General features: G+C 38.5%; 1 protein-coding gene across 2 annotated transcripts in view; it reads left to right on the top strand.

The window, feature by feature from the left end:
* Positions 1 to 21,983, top strand: part of GLRA3 (glycine receptor alpha 3) — a 186,631-nt gene that overhangs the window by 108,404 nt on the left and 56,244 nt on the right. For both annotated transcript variants that reach the window (XM_040232270.1, XM_040232354.1), the window contains exon 5: positions 3,852 to 3,934. In XM_040232270.1, the coding sequence (XP_040088204.1) occupies positions 3,852 to 3,934 (83 nt within the window). The remainder of the gene's footprint in view (positions 1 to 3,851; positions 3,935 to 21,983) is intronic.

Raw genomic sequence — 21,983 nt, 5'->3', positions numbered from 1 at the left:
GGCTGCAATCACCATCTGCAGTGATTTTGGAGCCCCCCAAAATAAAGTCTGACACTGTTTCCACTGTTGCCCATCTATTTTTAAAGAAAAAGGCAAACTTATTTCACTTGATGCTTTTAAAATTTTTTCTAAAAATTTATTTTTAATTGAAAGACAATTACTTTACAGAACTTTGTTGTTTTCTGTCAAACATCAACATGAATCAGCCATAGATATACATATGTCCCCTCCCTCTTGAACCTCCCTCCCATCTCCCTCCCCATCCCACCACTCTAGGTTTATACAGAGTCCCTGTTTGAGTTTCCTGAGCCATACAGCAAATTCCCATTGGCGATCTGTTTCACATATGGTAATGTAAGTTTCCATGTTACTCTTTCCATACATATCACGCTCTCCTCCCCTCTCCCTGTGTCTGTAAGTCTGTTCTCTGTGTCTGTTTCTCCATTGCTACCTTGCAAATAAATTCATCGGTACTATCTTTCTAGATTCCATATACATGCATTATATATGATATTTATCTTTCTCTTTTTGAACAAACCACGTATGTCTTTTACTTTAATAACTTATAGTGTATGAAAATCATCATTTTTTATGTTACAGAAATGCACACTTTCAAAGTCATATTAATTAGAGAACTCATTTTCATGAAAAGCATTCTAATGCCCTTGAAAGGCAGTAGACTTAAAGGTTAAGGGCATAGAATCTACAGCTAGACTCTCAGATCTATTGATTCAGCTCTGTCAATTTCTGCTTTACATATCAGGAGAGTGAAGTCTTAATCTCCTCATCTCTCAGTAAAGGTAGCATCACTTACCTGTAAATTCATATTAAGAAATGAATTAAGGCATATATGAAGTATTTAAAATAGTGCCTACCACACAGTAAGCAAAAAGTATTACCTAGTATGATGTTATAGATAATATTTCAATGCTTATAGTTGAGGCAATTGTCCTTATAACACTACATTTAAAAATATTAAAAACTAATAAAATGCTTATTATTTGCAAATAAAGCCTAAAGTGGAGTCAAAAACCCTTTTTACAAAATACTTCAGTTAATGGTTGGGACCACATACTCTGGGCAAACAAGCAATGCTTGTTTGAAATTGGTAATACCTTGATTTTAATGAGGTGAATTGTTTAGAATAGATTACAGTCATAGTCTTTTTCTTTTTTTTTTTTTGACATTGCTGCTTAACTAAGCCAAGATGTTTTAAGGGAAAATGAAAGAAACACACATCCTGTTTGCGTGTCTTGTTTCAGAAAAGAGAACGCCATGTCCTCTCTTACACAGTATTTCCTAAACAGTAGAATGTGATTAATTACATCTTGACTTAGTTTTCTTTTGATGTGGTCGGGACAAATCTTTAATTTATATGTTTTAATAAAGAAATGCAGGATCACGCTCACCAAGGTGACACATTTTTTCATCCCTGTGCTGTTAAAGAAGCTATTGTATTATACCTTAAACAAAAAGAAAGTCAACAAATGGATTTTTATTCAGGGTATGATTTATGACAGAAATCCTACAAACAGTGTTTTTCATTGCCAAATAATTCCTTCTAAGTATCTTTTTTTTAAAAAAAAAGAATTATACAATTTCCTTTTTTTTTTTTTTTACACCAGAAAAATACCAAAGATATGAATTTGACATCACATGCACGGTGAGAGCCTGGAAAAGATTCTAAGAATGCTATTTACTTCCATACAAAAGGTCACGGAATTAATTCTCTAAGCCAATATTTGAAACTGGCTGGCTAGAGAGTCTTGGATGTTTGGGAATTTAATGAGTGTACGTTCAAATTGTACTTGGGCACGTACTTCTAATAAACCTTTTCACAAGACAGAGAACATTGTGTCCAGCAGATTTTACAATTGCCTTTTGAAGAGAGAATTTTGCAGATGGACAATATCACACTTGCAGGATCACTTAACCTAGCTGAGTTAGGACAAAGCTTGCTTTTGAAGAATCAATTCTGTGGGTTCTTTTAGTGTGCTATGGACTCTAACTTGAATGAATTGTCAGATGATCCCCTGGGACTCTTAAAAATTCAGCAGCTTCACCCTCTGTCAGCTTATGCCTCTCAAATGACGTCACTGGGGCCCTACCAAGAGGATTCATTGTCAGATGTACATCATTATAGCTTTATGTCTATGGCCTACATAAAAATGCTACGTCAGAGAATGTGGTTGCATTTAGTACAGCTGATGGTTATTTTTTGCTAAAACTTAATTTTTTTAATAAGTGATTTAATTCTGTCATCTTTGTGTGCATACTGTATAATTTGGGGGAGGAGGAAATGGGGAGGCCTGGGGTAGTGAGAATGTGCTAGTAATCCTTAATAACTAATGTTGATTGTTTACTAGGTGTCAAGCACTTGACTGAGCATTTCACAGATTAACTAATATATTGCTCACAACCTGTCTCCAGAATAGGTATTATTATTACCTTCCTTTTGGAGATGTGAAAACTGAAAGACCATAAATTCTTTGGTCACAGAGTTTAGATGAATGACTCAGCCTAGGATGTCTACTAATACACTGCATTTCAGTGGGAAAGCTTTTCAATAAAAGGGTCTGGCTAGATGACACCCCACTCCAGTACTCTTGCCTGGAAAATCCCATGGATGGAGGAGCCTGGTAGGCTGCAGTCCATGGGGTCGCTGAGGGTCGGACACGACTGAGCGACTTGACTTTCACTTTTCACTTTCATGCACTGGAGAAGGAAATGGCAACCCACTCCAGTGTTCTTGCCTGGAGAATCCCAGGGACGGGGGAGCCTGGTGGGCTGCTGTCTGTGGGGTCGCACAGAGTTGGACACGACTGAAGTGACTTAGCAGCAGCAGCAGAGAGTTCTTAGAAAAGAACTTTATTTGAATAAATTTGGATTTATTTGGATGTGGACTTCTTTTTCTCCTATCCAGAAACTACAAATTATTGGTAATCCACGAAGATAGATAATCCCTGAAGTCATGTACTCTTTAAAGGAAAAAAAAAAAAAAATCGAGTAGTGAATTACCTGGAAAGTCAACATTATAATACATTCTGACATGAGGAAAAGTAGGGTTCACCATCACGTCATCTCACTTTGTGTGAAGTCACATCAAAAGTTTGTTTGCTGAACACAGAATATGTCACACATGTTTGAGAGGGCTATTTTGTGGACCTAATACAATGTGGTGAAATGCTCTAATTCCACAACAGGGAAGCCCTAATAATGAGAATTTTGGAGTCCTCTAGATCCAGAGATTTTTTCCCACTGGATGTTCACTGGGAAGATATTCAGTGTAGTTAAAAAGACAGTAAAAGATGTCACATGAAATTACTTTCTGGCACTCAGTCTTTTCACATCCAGATTCCAAACCTTGGATCTATTGGGTTGGCCAAAAAGTTTGGGTTTTTTGGTAATATCTTATGGAAAAACCTAAATGAACTTTTTGGTCAATCAATACTTGCCTGAATGATGTTTTCTCTATGATATGGAAGAATTTTGTCTTTTGGCCTTCGGCATTAATTTTATAAAGCTTACTCTCAAATATCTTTTTAAAAAGGGTCTTTTCTGGAAATAGAGACCACTCTTAGATATCTCCAGTACTATCTAAAGGAAAGCATAAATATAAAAATAAATAACTGTGATTAGATGTTTATATATACAGCTTTTCTTCCCTCCAAAACCAGATTTATTTAAAGGATACAGTTATTTCACACTATATATACAAGCTGGAGCAAATTTTCTTGAGTAGATGTTAGCCACAACCAAAACAGCATTGTTTTCCATTGTATCCTGAATAATAGAGTATTAACATGATATAATAAATTTCTTTATAAAATGATTACTTTGAATTCTTTCAGGTTGACATTAACACTCTCCTGTCCAATGGATCTCAAGAATTTTCCGATGGATGTACAAACATGTATAATGCAACTGGAAAGCTGTAAGTAAGAATAACATAAGTTTTCCTGAATATTTAAAAAAAATAGTAGATATAGATTTCTCTCAGAATACTCACTGAACATTATTCTCAGAATACCATCTCACCCTCCTTCTCTCAGAATTCCCTTATACTCTTTCTCATGGATAATGAAATCAAACCCTCCCTCACTCAGATATCCTTTTACCAAACTTCTCAAAGTAATTCCTGTTATCATTCTTCTAAAAATTACCTCTGATTCTTTCAGAATTCTGCAGACCCTCTTCTTTCTCTCAGAATTCCCTCAGACTCTGCTTACTCTCAGAATTCTCTTGGAATCTCCTTCTATCTCTCACATTTCCCTGACTCTCAGTCTTTCTCCCAGAATTACATGGAATCTCATTCTTCACAATAATATCTCAAATCTCATTTTCTCAAAATTCAATTTCAATTTCAAGGTGTAAAAATTCCCTCATACTCACCTATAAGCAGGATTCCTTTCACCAAAGGAAACCTGACAGAAAGACTGAAATAAGTATAAAATTCCTTCACTCAGAATTCCCTCCTACAAACCTCACTCAGAATTTACTCAGAAAAGTCCTACTTTCTCTCAGAAATCTTTCATTCTGTCAGATTTCCCTTGAAGAAAAGTCCTTCTTTCTGTCAGAAATCTCCTATCTCTCAGGTTCCCCTAGAAGAGACTTTCTAAAGACAGACAGAAAGACAGAAAGAAATCTCCGTCTTTCTGTTAGGTTTCTATAAAATAACTTTTATAGATATCATCTTTCTATCAGGTTTCTATCACAAAGAAATCCTTCTTTCTGTCAGAAATCTCCCTTTTTTTTCCTATCATGTTTCCATCAAAGAAAAGTCCTTCTTTCTGGTATATCTCTTCTTTCTATCAGGTTTCAATTCAGTTGGTAAAGAACCCTCCTGCAATGCAGGAGGCCTCGGATTGATTCCTGGGTCAGGAAGATCTGCCGGAGAAGGGATAGTCTACCCACGCCAGTATTCTTAGGCTTCCCTTTTGGCTCAGCTGGTAAAGTATCTGCCTGTAATGTGGGAGACCTGGGTTTGATCCCTGGGTTAGGAAGATCCCCTGGAGAAGAGAAAGGCTACCCACTCTAGTATTCTTGCCTGGAGAATTCCATGGACTGTATAGTCCATGGGGTTGCAAAGAGTTGGACACGACTGAGCAAATTTTACTTCAATCAGAAAAGTCCCTCCTTCTGTCAGAAATTGCCTTCTTTCTGTCAGGTTTTACTCATAAAGAAAACCTTATTTCAGTCAGAAATCTTTCAGTCAGCTTTCCTCAGAAAAGTCCCTCTCCCAGCCAGAAATCAGCTTCTTTCTGTCAGGTTTCTCTCACAGGAAAAATCTTCTTTTTGGAAGAAAACATCTTCTTTCTTTCAGTATCCCTCAGAAATATTCTTTCTGTCAGAATAGCCTTCTTTCTGTCAGGATTCTCTCCCAGAAAAGACCTTTCTGTGAGAAAACTTCTTTTCATCAGGTTTCCCTCAGAAACGTTCTTCTTTCTGTCAGGTTTCCCGCCACCCCCCCCAAACCACATTCTTTCTGTCAGAAATCTCCTTTCTGTCAGATTTTCCTCAGAAACGTCCTCCTTTCTGTCAATAAAGAACTTCTTCCTGTCTGATATCTCCTTTCTGGCAGTTTTCCCTCAGAAACATCCTTCTTTCTGTCAGAAATTCTTTCTGTCAGGTTTCTCTCCCAGAAAAGACCGCCTTTCTATCAGAAATCACCTTCTTTGTGTCAGGTTTCCCTCAGAATCATCCTCTTTTTCTGTCAGAAGTTACCTTCTTTCTGCCACATTTCTCTCCCAAAAAAGACCTTCTTTCTGTCCGATATCTCCTTTCTGTTAGGTTTCCCTCAGAACACCCTTCTTTCTGTCAGAAATCTCCATCTTTCCATTAGGTTTCCCTTACTGTCAGAAATTGCCTTCTTTCTGTCAGATTTTGCTCCCAGGAAAGACATTTCTGTCAGAAAACTCCTTCTTTCCATCAGGTTTCCCTCAGAAACATCCTTCTTTCTGTCAGGTTTCTCTCCCCCAAAACATACTCTGTCAGAAATCTTCTTTGTGTTAGGTTTCGCTCAAAAATGTCTTTCTTTCTGTCAGAAATTGCCTTATTTTTTGTCAGGATTCCCTCCCCCAAAAGACCTTTCTGTCAGAAAACTCCTTTTCATCAGGTTTCCCTCAGAAATGTTCTTCTTTCTGTCAGAAGTCCCCTTCTTTCTGTTAGGTTTATCCCCCGCAAAACACATTCTTTCTGTCAGAAATCTTCTTTGAGTCAGGATTCACTCAGAAACATCCTTCTTACTGTCAGAAATCTCCTTCTTTCTGTCAGGTTTCTTTCCCAGAAAAAACCTTATTTCTGTCAGAAATCCCCTTCTTTGCTCAGGTTTCCCTCAGAATCGTCTTTTTTTTCTGTCAGAAATTGCCTTCTTTCTGTCACATTTCTCTCCCAGAATAGACCTGCTTTCTGTCTGATATCGCCTCCTTTCTGTCTGATATCTCCTTCTTTCTGTTAGGTTTCCCTCAGAAACACTCTTCTTTCTGTCAGAAATCTCCATCTTTCCATCAGTTTTCCCTCAGAAACATCCTTCTTTCAGAAGGTGCCTTCTTTCTGTCAGGTTTATATCCCAGAAAAGACCTTCTTTCTGTTAGAAATACCCTTCTTTGTGTCAGATTTCCCTCAGAAACTTCCTTTTTTCCCCTGTCATGTCAGAAATCGCCTTCTGTCAGATTTCTCTCCCAGAAAAGACCTTCTTTCTGTCAGAAATCCCCTTCTTTGTGTCAGGATTCCCTCAGAATCATCCTTTTTTTCTGTCATAAATTGCTTTCTTTCTGTCAGGTTTCTCTCTGAAAAAAGACCTTCTTTCTGTCAGGTATCTCCTTCTTTCTGTTAGGTTTCCCTCAGAAATACCCTTCTTCCTGTCAGAAATCTCCATCTTTCCATCAGATTTCCCCCAGAAATGGCCTTCTTTCTGTCAGAAAGTGCCTTCTTTCTGTTAGGTTTCTCTCCGAGAAAAGACCCTTTTCTGTCAGAAATACCCTTCTTTGTGTCAAGTTTCTGTCCCAGAAAAGACCTTCTATCTATCTGATATCTCCTTCTGTCAGGTTTCCCTCAGAAACATCCTTCTTTCTGTCAGAAATCATCTTCTTTCCATCAGATTTCCCTCAGATGTGTCCTTTTTGTCAGAAATTGTCTCCTTTCTATCAGGTTTATCTCCCAGAAAAAAACCTTATTTCTGTCTGGAATCTTCTTTCCATTAGGTTTCCCTCAGACACATCCTTCTTTCTGTCATTTGTCAGAAATCACCCTCTTTCTGTGAGGTTTCTCTCCTAGAAAAAGATGTTCTTTCTGTCAGAAATCTCCTCCTTTGTGTCAGGTTTCCCTCAGAAGCGTCCTTCTTTCTGTCAGAAATCGCCTTCTTTCTGTCGGGTTTCTTCAGAAAAACACTTTCTTTCTGTCAGAAATCTCCTTCCTATCTAGTTTCTATCTGAATTCTCTTTTTTTCCCCAAAAATATTCTAGAAAAAAACATGTAAAAAATTAGTAGATTTGTAATAATGGATGATATGTATTATTTGTTTTTTAGTTTTTTTCTGACATTTACTGAAAAGACGTTATTTTGCACCTGTTATGGATTGGTATCTGTCTTACACTCTATACATTCTATATTGCTATTTAAAGTAAATTTCAAACTAGAAATGCCATTTTTGAAGATTAAGAAATATCTATTCTCTTTATACTCATCAATGGTAAAATGGATGCTAACATTGAAAAATATGGTACTTTTTTAAATGAAGCATGTGCTGGAATCCAAACATTGTTATGTGTTATTTCTCATACACACAACAGAACTGTTGTTATTGTTATGTTTCCACCTGTGTAAATCGTTACTTTGAGTATTTTTACCCCAATTTATCGAGGTGGTAAGTACAAATTACACCTTCTTTCTGTCAAGTTTCTTTCCCAGAAAAGACCTTCTTTCTGTCAGAAATCTCCTTCTATCTGTCAGGTTTCCCTCAGAAATGTCCTTCTTTCTGTCCAAAATATTAACACGTGAAAATTTTAGGTCCTTTTATTTCTTTAAACTTATCTGTTTATTACCCCAAACTTGGTTGGTTTTAAGTTTTTAATGCCATACACAAAGGCGACATTATGTAATATTTTTGTGAAAAATATTATTTGTGAAAAATGATTTTGTGAAAAATCATATTTAGAAAAAAATGCCTGTTTGACATATTCTTTTAGAAAAAAACTGCAGCCGGAACTTCAGAATTGGTGGTATGAGAGTCCAAGCCTGTAGTGTGGTGAATCTGCCACTAGAGGGCATGCCTACTTCATAGGGGGACTTGCTGCCAACCCTGCACCCTGGTTTTCTCTTAAAGTAAGGAAGTGCAAATACCTATTTCTCTGATAATAAAATTTAGCAGGAATATAATATAATATCTTCTTGTTAACTTTAAATACATTATATAAATAACTGGATTATTTTCATTAATATAAGTTAATTAATGTGAATATATTAATTTACTCAATTAATATTTACATTTTATTAACTTAAATATAGGGCTTCCCTGGTGGCTCAGAGGTTAAAGTGTCTGCCTGCAATGCAGGAGACCTGGGTTCAATCCCTGAGTCAGGAAGATCCCCTGGAGAAGGAAATGGCAACCCACTCCAGTATTCTTGCCTGGAGAATCCCATGGATGGAGGAGCCTGGTGGGCTACAGTCCACGGGGTTGCAAAGACTTGGACACGACTAAGCGACTTCACTTTCACTTTCAACTTAAATATTGGTCACACCCATGGATAAATTAAATGAAAGGAAAATAAAAATTTAGTTTTAATTGGAAGAGCTATTTAGCAATAAAAATGGGAGGTTGGAGTTGGGAGTAGGAAGCAATACAGGATTCCTAGCAGTGTTGATTTCTAACTCTACCTTGAAGGTATTCTAAAGACAGGTATCTTTGTTGCAAAATTAGGTACATGGAGAGTATGGAGGAAAAAAAGTCATATGAAAAGTAGTCTAAGACAGACTGGTTCCCTAATTATTAATTTAAGAATACTAAATATTATCCAATAGTGAGGAGCTGTGGAAGATTTAGGAGCAAGAACATGAGTTGGTTAATATTATGCTATTGAAGATTCTCTCACACAGATGAACCAAGTTATTTAAGAAGGTTCCATAATATTCCAATAAAAAGAATAAAAGTAGGAGCAAAGAGGAGCAGTATGGAAGGTATATACAATACAGATTGATGCTGTAGAGGAAGCAAAATGTTATCTTTACCTTCTTAGGCTCCTCAGCCTTGGCCTGAAAATTAAGCAGAAATAAAACATGAACAGAAGAAAAGGATACATATTTATTTAACATAAGTTTACAGAAGGAAATGAATAGTCAAGGAAGTGGCAAAGCCTAAATTCTTTTGTACCAGGTTAAACAAAGAAAAGCGAGTAGCAGTTGTGGAAAAGTAATGCTATGTGAGGAAGCAAAAGGAAGATGAGAATTATTTTAACAAGATCTGTACAGAATTCTCTTGGCTTTGATCCCCTGTTGAAGAGTGTTTCTTTTTCTCCTAGTACAAGGAGTACATCTTTACATGGAAGTTTTTAATCTACTGTTTTCAGAAAGAAAAGGAGAGATTAGAATGCCCTTCTCACACCTGCTGTTTTCCAGGTGCCTTTAGCTTAAAATCATTCTTCTGCCGAACTGGCATATTTTGGGGGTACATATTCCACTGTTTTCATTTAGTTCAATACAAAGTGGATGCAAAGTCTCTGAGTGCCCAATTAGTCAGAGACAAAGAGCTTAGATAAGTAGAATCATTTTGGAAACACTGACAGAGAAAAAAACAGAATGAGAAGTAAATGTTAAGAGGAATATTGATAAATCCAGCCTTAATATATTTGTGATTTGGGGAATGTACGTAAAAAGCCAAAGGAAGGAGTTAGCACTGACGATGTACTGTTTTTTTGTAATTTAATTTTAATTGAAGGATAATTACATTACAATGTTGTGCTGATCTCTGCTGTACAACCAGGTGAATCAGCTATAAGTATACACGTATTCCTGCCCTCTGGAGCCTCCCTCTCACGCCCCATCCCACCCCTCCAGTTCATCACAGACAGAGCTGAGCTCACTGTGTTATGAAGATGTACTGTTACGAGCCATCTACAGAGTAGTTCAACAAGATGAAATTTCTAAAGGAGAGAGTATGGAGATGCAAGCAAACCCACAAAGAAGAACCAACTCTTAAGAAAGACCTACATTTAGAGGTTGTTGTTGTTCAGTTGCTCATACGTGTCCAACTCTTTGCTACCCCATGGACTGAAACATGGTGTAAAGACAGGCTTCCCTGTCTTTTACAATCTCCCAGGGTTTGCTCAGTTCATGTCCATTGAGTCAGTGATGCTATCTAACCATCTCATCTTCTGCCATCCCCTTCTCCTCCACCCTCAATCTTTCCCAGCATGAGGGTCTTTTTCAATGAGTTGGCTTTTTGCATCAGGTGGCCAAAGTATTAGAGCTTCAGTGTCCTTCCAATGAATATTCAGGGTTGACTGGTTTGATCACCTTGCAGTCTAAGGGACTCTCAAGAGTCTTCGCCAGCACCACAGTTTGAAAGCATCAATTCTTCTTTCAGCTCTCATATCTATACACAACTACTGAAAAAAACATAACTTGACTATATGGACCTTTGTTGACAAAGTGATGTCTGTGCTTTTTAATACACTCTCTAATTTGGTCATTGCTTTCCTTCCAAGAAGCAAGTGTCTTTTAATTTCATAGTTGCAGTCATCATCCACCGTGACATTGGAGCCCAAGAAAATAAAATTTGTCATTGCATCTACTTTTTTCCCCTTCTATTTGCCACGAAGTGATGGGAGCAGATGTCATGATCTTAGTTTTTAGAATGTTGAATTTTAAGCCAGCTTTTTCACTCTCTTCTTTCATGCTCATCTAGAGGCTCTTTAGTTCCTCTTTGCTTTCTGCCATTAGAGTGGTATCATCTGCATATCTGAGGTTGTTGATATTACTCCTCGCAATCTTGATTCTAGCTTGTGGTTCACCAAGCCCAGCATTTCGCATGATACACTCTGCTGCTACGAAGTCACTTCAGTCGTGTCCGACTCTGCATGACCCCATAGATGGCAGCCCACCAGGCTCCCCCGGCCCTGGGATTCTCCAGGCAAGAACACTGGAGTGGGTTCCTTCTCCCATGCATAAAAGTGAAAAGTGAAAGGGAAGTCGCTCAGTCGTGTCCGACTCTTCACTGCACATGTTAAATAAACAAAATGACAATATACAGCCTTGTCCTACTCTTTTCACAATTTTGAACCAGTCAGTTGTTCCATGTAAGGTTCTAAGTGTTGCTTCTTGATCTGCATATAGGTTTCTCAGGAGATAGGTAAACTGGTCTGGTATTCGCATCTCTTTAAGAATTTTCCAGTTTTTTTTTTTTTTTATCCATACAGTCAAAGGCTTTAGCATAGTCAATAAAGCAGAAGTAGATGTTTTTCTTGTATTCTTTTCCTTTTTCTATGATCCAATGAATGTTGGCAATTTGATTTGTGGTTCCTCTGCCTTTTCTCAACTCAGCTTATATGTCTGGAAGTTCTGGGTTCATGTACTGTGGAAGCCTAGTTTGAAAGATCTTGAGTATAACTTTGCTAGCATGTGAAATGAGCACAACTGTATGGTGAGGAGGGGGGAGTGGCAAACCACTCCAGCATTCTTGCTGCGGGAACCCCATGGAGAGTATCAAAAGGAAAAATGGAAACTTTATCCTTAGATTAACCTGAAATGCTGAATCCTATCACTGAGAATTCTACTGAAAAAAGGAAGAATGTGGTCCATTTATATGGCCCAAGTTCAGATGTTTCCCTTATGAAATCTAAAGGCCTGTCGCACAGTCCAGGGGTCCCCATCCTCCAGGATCTAATGCCTGATGATCTGAGGCAAAACTGATGTAATAACAATAGAAATGAAGTACGCAACGAATGTAATGAGCTTGAATCATTCCCAAACCATCTCCTCCTCTGTGGAAATATTGTCCTCCTCAAAAATGGTCCCTGGTGCTAAAAAGGTTGGAGACCACTGCCAAAGTCTACCTTTTCCTCAAATCTCAACAGAGTTTTACTCAACTGCTTTTATTTACCCCAAATTTTAATATACCATTTTCTTCTGGTCTTGAATATTCTTCTTTCAACCTCAGAAGAGAATTCTGAAGTAAATACAGTAAATGCTTGCTTTGGGGTGAAAAGAAATTGTGTTAGCTTATTTTTCCTTCTTGGTAGTAGTCATTTTTTTACTCTCCAATCCAGCCAGAAAATACAGGCCAATTACTTTGACAATTTGCATTTTCCAAAATTTACATCGGTAGAAGCCTAATAAAATATAGCATTCTACAATGAAGCCCTGCTTTTCACTAAGTGTTTTATTTAATTTTTAAAATAAGCTATAATTTGCACCCCAATTTTTGCTAGCAATATATAAAACTGAGTGGCATTTCCAGTGAAGATGAACTAAATATGAAAGTGATCACTAACTTTGCTTCTCAGAATTAGATGTACTAGTTTAGTTTACTGAAGTTCAAGATTCAATACATGATTCATTTAGTTTTAATTGACTGTATGAAGTAAAACTTACGCCTATCTTTAAAAAAAATAAATTTTCATTGATATTGCTGTTTTACTTATAAAAGCATCTTACTTGTTTCCTTCATAAGTAGCTAATCTATGAGGGAAGGAAACACAGGTATTTTATAACTTAGACTACGCCCCTAAGGAATTTACAGTGCAAAGCAATGTGCAGAAATAGGGGTAAGGAAAAAAAAAGATTTAGTATTCAGCTTTCATTTATGTCATAAAGAAACTTTCTAAATGGGCAATTATTTCCCCCTAGTTAAAAAAAAGAAATAGAGGATATTTTTAATCTTGAAAGAATATTGGATAGCACTTTCTTTGTGTCATAATAAAGCTTTCTTGTTCATTAAAAGACACTGTTGACTTTAAAAAATATACAACATGAGAGTTGGGAGTTAAATTTTATTTGGAACAAAACGAGGACTTAGCCCAGAATACATATCAGATAGCTCTGAGACGCTGTTCCAAAGAGCTAAAGGGGCAGGGGGAGAATGGGTATGTATGTGATTTTGGTGAAGAGGGAATACATGCAATCAAACACATATTTTTTTATAGAAGGTTTCTGTTAGTCACAAGAAGTAGTCATCTCCTTGAAGGATTGTAGTGCTTTTCTAGTTATGAGGAAATAAGAGAATTGGACTCATAAAATCGGCTCCTGAAAATATCTATCTGAAGACCTGTTCTGCCAGTTTTACCCTGAGCACAGAATGCCTCATTGCCATTCTCCACCCTGAACTCTGTTCAATGGGTGTTGAAAATCAGCAGCTGCAGCCGCACATGATTTAATCTTTGAAGAGGGCTTCCCAGTGGCTCAGTGGTAAAGGATCCACCTGCCAGTGCAGGACGTGCGGGAGATACGGGTTCAGTCCCTGGGTCGGGAAGATCCCCTGGAGGAGGGAATGGCAACCCACTCCAGCATTCTTGCCTGGAGAATCACATGGACAGAGGAGCCTCAGCAGGCTATAGTCCCTGGGGTCACAAAGAGTCAGACACGACTGAGTGACTAACACTGTCTTTCAGAGGTAAATAGCAAGTGCCTATATCAATAACCTCAGATATGCAGATGACACCACCCTTATGGCAGAAAGTGAAGAGGAGCTAAAAAGCCTCTTGATGAAAGTGAAAGAGGAGAGTGAAAAAGTTGGCTTAAAGCTCAACATTCAGAAAACGAAGATCATGGCATCTGGTCCCATCACTTCATGGGAAGTAGATGGGGAAACAGTGGAAACAGTGTCAGACTTTATTTTTTTGGGCTTCAAAATCACTGCAGATGGTGATTGTAGCCATGAAATTAAAAGACGCTTACTCCTTGGAAGAAAAGTTATGACCAACCTAGAGAGTATATTCAAAAGCAGAGACATTACTTCGCCGACTAAGGTCCTTCTAGTCAAGGCTATGGTTTTTCCTGTGGTCATGTATGGATGTGAGAGTTGGACTGTGAAGAAAGCTGAGTGATGAAGAATTGATGCTTTTGAACTGTGGTGTTGGAGAAGACTCTTGAGAGTCCCTTGGACTACAAGGAGATCCAACCAGTCCATTCTGAAGGAGATCAGCCCTGGGATTTCTTTGGAAGGAATGATGCTAAAGCTGAAACTCCAGTACTTTGGCCACCTCATGCGAAGAGTTGACTCATTGGAAAAGACTCTGATGCTGGGAGGGATTGGGGGCAGGAGGAGCAGGGGACGACAGAGGATGAGATGGCTGGATGGCATCACGGACTCAATGGATGTGAGTCTGAGTGAACTCCGGGAGATGGTGATGGACAGGGAGGCCTGGCGTGCTGCGATTCATGGGGTCGCAAAGAGTCAGACACGACTGAGCGACTGAACTGAACTGATGGTACGTGCCAATTTGTAGTTGGCGACAGTATGGCATAAGATACATAAGCTATCACTATATCCAATAAACAGTATAATTCTACGTTTCATATCTAAAGAATAATGTAGGTAACGAAAGAGGAAAACATCACCAGAGAAGTTAAAGAAATTTTAATTATTCAATTTGGAAAAGAAAATATGAGGAAATAATTCATTGATGAAAGAATTCTTTCTGCGAAGGACAGCTTAAATCCCTAAAATTACAGTAAAAGTTACTTATAAGAATTAAAATGAATAAAAATTACTGACTGAAATTTTAAGAAGCTTTTGAAATATACTTTCATGAGATTTTCAAATAGATATATCTAAAATAGATTAGAGTTCTTTGCTATTTAATTTTTCAGATTCATTTCGAAACCATATCTGATAATATTCAGACTGATTACTCTGGAATTTATGTTGACTAATTTTTTAAAAGGTTACAGTTATTTCCTAATAATCTCTATTTTTATTCAAGCTCTTTCATAATTTAAAAAAGTGTGAATATGTTTTGAAATAATATTATGCTTTTCTGAGTAGTTATTACTTAAGCCTCTGTGGTTACAATGGTGGTTAGAAAGCAAGTTTTCTCAAGACAAACATATTCACTAATGAACTAACTACTTGGAAAATCAGTTCCCACTTAAACATTAAATATTTCATTCTATTTAACACATTTATTTAACATATTCTATTTAACTCTTCTAATTTGTCCATATATTTGTAATTTGAATTTTGCTAATTATCAGATATTCTGAGTGTTTGACAATATAATAAAAGACCATGTCGTTACAAATCTTTCAAAAAGATAATGTCACAATTGTTTTATATTCATTACTTATCTGATTTAGTCCTGCTGCTGCTACTGCTAAGTCGCTTCAGTCGTGTCCGACTCTGTGCGACCCCATAGACGGCAGCCCACCCGGCTCCCCCGTCCCTGGGATTCTCCAGGCAAGAACACTGGAGTGGGTTGCCATTTCCTTCTCCAATGCATGAAAGTGAAAAGTGAAAGTGAAGTCGTGTCCGACTCCTAGCGATCCCGTGGACTGCAGCCTACCAGGCTCCTCCATCCATGGGACCTTCCCGGCAAGAGTACTGGAGTGGGTTGCCATTGCCTTCTAGGTTTTATTTCCATTTAAATATCAGCAAGTTAATGCTTACAAAGCTTAAGAGACTTTCCCAAAGTCACACAATTAAGAAGTAGACAAAGCAAATTCATGTGAATTAATAGCCCACAAACTTACATTAAGCAGCATTCATTCAGTCACTTTGAACTCTATCTGACAATTTCAAAATATTTATAGTGTATGACTATGGTATACATAATTTAGCTCTACAGTTAAATATACCCAGTAATTTTACTTGCTTTCTCAGATGAAAAGGCTTAGAGTTCCTTCCTCTGCCTATTTCTCCTCCCCTGAATGTCTTCCCTTGTATTACAATTGGCCTAAACCAAGTTGTGGGGTTCCCAGGTGACTCTGGTGGTAAAGAACCCGCTTGCCAATGCAAAAGATGTAAGAGATGCTGGTTCGATCTTGGGGTCAGGAAGTTGCCCCTGGAGGAAGGCATGGCAACCCACTCCAGTGTTCTTGCCTAGAGAATCCCGAGGACAGAGGAGCCTGGAAGGCTACAGTCCACAGGGTTGCAAAGAGTTGGACAAGACTGAAGCCACTTAGCATGCATGCAAACCAAAATGTACTCCTCCCCACCCACCAACGCACATCGCTCCACCCCCCTTCCACCTTGGCTGATAATGCCAATCATTTTGTGACGTGCAGTCTAAGATCTGAGATCACAGGGAGCTTCAAAACACTCTTGACCCAGACCACATCTACGTCAGCTACCGTAGATACCGCAAGTAAGTTCTACGTATCTTGTTTCATGTCTACCCAATTGGATGACTTGACTAATTACAAGTTTGCCTTTGCCCCAGTTAAACATCATTATGTTAGATTCAGCCCATAATCCTTACCTGATGATCTGTAACTTTTCTAGTTAATAGTCTAGAGAATTGAGCAACATACCATTATACAATCTGAAAAGGGCCGGTCTGAGAAAATTCTTCAACAATGCACGAGAGATATTCTTCTAGATGGAATACTACTCAAAAGAAAAAAATTAACAATTGCTCTTTAAATCAGTTATAAGTCACTTACACATATTGTCCTTAACAGTATTTTGAAATCCTTGTTCATAAGGATAACATAAGAAGTCATTCAATATATACATTTACCTTAGAATTCCGGCACACTTGGTCATAAAATCATGACATGATGTTACTAAGCATGCCTTTTCCTTTATGACGCTATTGGCATCTGCTGACCATGGATGGCTTCCTAACTTACCTACTCACAGACTAAATTTTAACCTCTCCAGAATTTTGTGGGTTTGGTGTTCAGTTCAGTTCAGTTCAGTTCAGTCACTCAGTCGTGTCCGACTCTTTGCAACCCCATGAATCGCAGCACGCCAGACCTCCCTGTTCATCACCATCTCCCGGAGTTCACTCAGACTCACGTCCATCGAGTCCATGATGCCACCCAGCCATCTCATCCTCGGTCGTCCCCTTCTCCTTTGGTGTTAAGCTCCTTTATTTTTAATGCACAGTCTACCTGTTAATAAACTTGAATATATTCTCAGCTTTAATCTCATGGTAGCTTTACAATTCTTCAGGCTACTTCTGACCACCTTTTCTCACAAGCCAGTCTCTATCCAATTATATTTTTATATTTCCTTAATAGTAACTATCACTGTATTTCCTTAATAATACCTATTATATTTCCTTAATAATACCTATGAGTTCCACCCCTGCCACTACATCCAAGCTCCTTGAAATTGTCTCTTTTGTTTGTAATTTATTATTCTCAGAAATTATGATGAAAATTAAGATAATGTTCTCTTTCTTTCTCTTAACCACAGATAATCATGTTTGCATGTCTTGCCTAGAGCAGTTAAGGTGGCCCGCTGTAATTTTATTTAAACCATGGATTCTTTATTTTATTGGAATATAATTGCTTTACAATACTGTGTTAGTTTCTGCTGTACAATGAAGTGAATCAACCATAAGTGTACATATATCCCCCTGCCCCTTGAACCTCCTCCTCCACCCATCCCTATCCCACCCATCTAGGTCATCACAGAGAACTGAGCTGAGCTCTCTCTGCTTTACAGCAGCTTCCCACCAGCAACCTATGTTACACATTGTTCTTGTTGTTCAGTCCTTCAGTCCTGTCCGACTCTTTGTGGACTGCAGCACACCAGGCTTCCTTGTCCTTCAATATTTCCCAGAGTTGGCTCAAACTCATGTCCATTGAGTCAGTGATGCCATCCAACCAGCTCATCCTCTGTTGCCTCCTCCTCCCTCTGCCCTCAATCTTTCCCAGCATCAGGGTCTTTTCAGATGAATCAGTTCTTCACGTCTGGTGCCCAAAGTATTGTGGCTTCAGATTCAGCATCAGCCCTTCCAAAGAGTATTTGGGACTGATTTCCTTTAGGATTGACTGGTTGCCTCTCCTTGCTGTCCAAGGGACTCTCAAGAGTCTTCTCCAACACCACAGTTCAAAAGCATCAATTCTTCGGTGCTCAGCCTTCTTTATAGTCCAACTCTCACATCCATATATAACTACCGGAAAAACCATAGCTTTGACTGCTGCTGCCAAGTTGCTTCAGTCGTGTCCGACTCTGTGCGACCCCAGAGACAGCAGCCCACCAGGCTCCCTCGTCCCTGGGATTCTCCAGGCAAGAACACTGGAGTGGGTTGCCATTTCCTTCTCCAATGCATGAAAGTGAAAAGTGAAAGTCAAGTCGCTCAGTCGTGTCCAATTCCTAGTGACCCCATGGACTGCAGCCTACCAGGCTCCTCCGTCCATGGGATTTTCCAGGCAAGAGTACTGGAGTGGGTTGCCATTGCCTTCTCCATAGCTTTGACTAGATGGGTCTTTGTTGGCAAAGTTAAGTTTCTGCTTTTTTAATATGCTGTCTAGCTTTGTCATAGCTTTTTTTTCCAAGTAGCAAGGATCTTTTAATATCGTGGCTGCAGTCACCATCCGCAGTGATTTTGGAGCCCCCCAAGATAAAATCTGTCACTGTTTTCACTTTTTCCCCATCTATTTGCCTTGAAGCGGTGGGACTGGATGCCATGATCTTAACTTTTTGAATGCTGAGTTTTAAGCCAGGTTTTTCATTCTCCTCTTTCACTTTTATCAAGAGGCTCTTTAGTTCTGCTTTGCTTTCTGCCTTTAGGGAGGTATCATCTGCATATCTGAGGTTGTTGATATTTCTCCTGGCAATCTTGATTCCAGCTTGTGATTCATCCAGCCTGGCATTTCCTATAACGTACTCTGCATATAAGTTACATAAGCAGGGTGACAATATACAGCCTTGGTGTACTCTAGTAGTATATATATATGTTAATCTTTCTCTCCCAATTTATCCCACCCTCCCCTCCTTGCTGTGAGATCTTTAAGGAGATTATCAATTAGCTCTGTGGAACAAGTGCCCTCTCTACATACAGTGAATGCCTTGAGGCTAACTCATCATCTTACCCATGCTCTACTTTTAACTCATGCCATGATGCCACTTCAGTCTTCTGTAAGCTATGCTGTCCTCGTTCTTCTTCTGCCTAAGACTTTCAGGAGTTTTTCTTTTTACCTTTTAATTTTTATCTGGTAAAATACACATACATAAAGGCTTCCAAGATGGCTCAGTGGTAAAGAACCTGCCTGCCAGTGAAGGAGACATGGGAGACGTGGGTTCGATTCCTGGGTAGATGAGATCCCCTGGAGGAAATGGCAGCCCACTCCAGTATTTTTGCTTGGGAAATCCCATGGACAGAGAAGTCTGGTGGGCTCTAGTTCAGTGGGTTGCAAAGAGTCAGACATGAATGAGTGCCTAGGCAGGTATGCACACACACATACTTAAAATTCACCATCTTAACCATTTTCAAATGTACAGCTCAGTATTGTTAAGTATATCGCCTTGCTATACAACCCATCTCCAGAATTTTTTCATCTTGTGAGACAAACTTTGTACCCGTGAAACAACTCAGTATTTCCTCCTCCTTGCAGCCCCTGGAAACCACCATTATATTTTCTGTTTCCATGGATTTGATTACTCTAGATACTTCATATATGTGAATCGTACAGTATTTGTCTTGTTGTGAGTTAACGTAATACCCTCATGGTTCATCCATGTTGTGGAATCTATGAGAGTTTCTTTCATTTTCAAGTGTGAGTAATATTCCATCGTGTACCACATTTTGCGTGTGATATAGATGCAATTCATTTGTTGATGGATACTTGGATTGCTTCCACCTTTTAGCTGTTGTGAATAGTGATGCTATGAAAGTGAAGTCACTCAGTCGTGTCTGACTCTTTGCGACCCGTGGACTGTAGCCCACCAAGCTCCTCTGTCCATGGGATTCTCCAGGCAAGAATACTGGAGTGGGTTGCCATTTCCTTCTTCCTGCTATGAAAGGGGAGTACAAATATCTCTTCAAGACCTTGCTTTTAATTATTTTGGCTATATATCCGGAAGTAGAATTTCTGAATTGTAAGCTAACACTGTTTTTGATTTTTTGAGGAGCTGTCACCCCATTTTCCATGACAGCTGCACCATTTTGTTTTCACCAGCAGTGCACGAGTGTTCTAATTATTCCCATCCTTGCCGACAGTTGTTACCTGCATTTTCTTTGGTAGCCATCCCAGTGGATAGGAGTTTCAGTAATCCTTTCAGAATACTCAAGATCAACCTAGAGGGATAGTATGGGACGGGAAGGAGGTTCAAGAGGGAAGGGACATATGTGTACTTATGGCTGGTGCATGCTGCTGTATGGCAGAAACCAACACAATATTGCAAAGCAATTATCCATCAATTAAAAATAAAAGGAGTCCACAAAATCACCTTCAATTTAAAGTGTTATGTCATTTTTCTGGGATCCTACCACTTTCTATTTATAGCTCAGAGTGCCGCAATTTTCTCTCTTGCTTAATTAATTCCCCAAATAACCCCAGTTCCTCCAGCTCTCCTATTTGCCACCTACTCCAAATGATGTTTCCAGAGTATGCTTTTTCAAAACTTGAGTATCCCTTCTCCAGAGGTTGTCCCATGTTAAATCTCTATAACTTCTTAAACTGTGCAATGCATTGCTACTACCTATATAAGAGAACAAATTCAGGAAAATTCATTGTACCTTTGTCTTTCATTAAGAAACTATGTAAACTATGTAGATCTATTATTTTTCCAGATATTCAGTTTTCAGTTTTGTAAGATAAGTGAACTGCATTAGATGACAACAAAGGTTCCCTCAACTCTAGAATCCCACACATTTTTCAAATATGCAAGACCATAAATCTGACATGTAACATTAAAAACATCACATCTACAAACCATGGTGTATCTACAAAAAGGAATTGAGAAAAAAACAGACAGTGAAAAAAAATTATAACTTGAATTATCTATAATGAAAATCAAGACGAAAACAAGCCAAACTAAAACACAAGAAAATGAAAATATGAAAGAAAGAAAACATATGCAATGAAAGTTTGGAGAAAATAATGGTTTTTTTTTTTTCTAATGGAACACAAGAATGTGATTAAATAGTTTACATGAATACACTGGTGAGACGGTCTTTAGAAGCATTTTTAATGCAATACTGAGGTCAAAACTCAGGACCAGTGGTGATGACAATGCCAGTGGCTGACAAATTCACACTTTTCCCTCTGGGGCAGCTATGGCCATAGGTTGCTTGTGTCATGTTGTACATATCCTGCTCACATTGCAGGAGATTTTAAAGTCTCTAGGGCATTTATAGGATGCTTAATCAAATTTCTGGAATCTCTTAAGTCCCAAGTAAGCTTATGTCCTTTTCACAAAATACCCACCTGTGGTAGCCAGTCCCTAGAAATTTGTTGATTTCTTTGCTTTCTGCATCAGAGTGGAAAGAGAGTCCATATGCAAATCTATAAAACAGAACAAAATGAAAAAAAATAAAAAGCCAAACCCACTATCAAATTGTTATCACTTGTTAGGAGTAAGGACTCATATCATTGCCAGTCCTTAGGTCTGCTGACGAAGTTTTGACTTAAAATAATAAATACAGTCATTATAATGATTTCATAAATGTGAGCAGTTTCTTCAATATGCTCTTTATATATTAATATGATACAAATATGCCATCAATAGGGGCTTCCCAGGTGGTGCTAATAAAAAAAACCCAGTAAAGAACCCACCTGCCAATGCAGGAGAGATAAGAGGTGCAGGTTTGATCTCTGAGCCAGGAAGATCCCCTGGAAGAGGGCATGACAATTCACTGTAGTATTCTTGCCTGGAGAATCCCATGGAAAGGGGAGCCTGGTAGGCTACAGTCCATAGGGTCACACAGAGTCGGACACGACTGAAGCCACACATGCCATCAATAAAAGTCAGAGCATTGTCTAAGAATAGCAGCTTTTTCCCCCTAAGTTAACAGCAGTTTCATAAATTTTTCCAAAATTATTCTTTTGGAATTGATGTGAGTAGTCTGGACACAGTTCAGTTCAATCCGTCAGTT

The sequence above is a fragment of the Oryx dammah genome, unplaced genomic scaffold (genome assembly GCF_014754425.2).
Source record: "Oryx dammah isolate SB20612 unplaced genomic scaffold, SCBI_Odam_1.1 HiC_scaffold_1, whole genome shotgun sequence".
NCBI classification, from domain to species: Eukaryota; Metazoa; Chordata; class Mammalia; order Artiodactyla; family Bovidae; genus Oryx; species Oryx dammah.
This window is presented reverse-complemented; position numbering and strand designations above follow the sequence as displayed.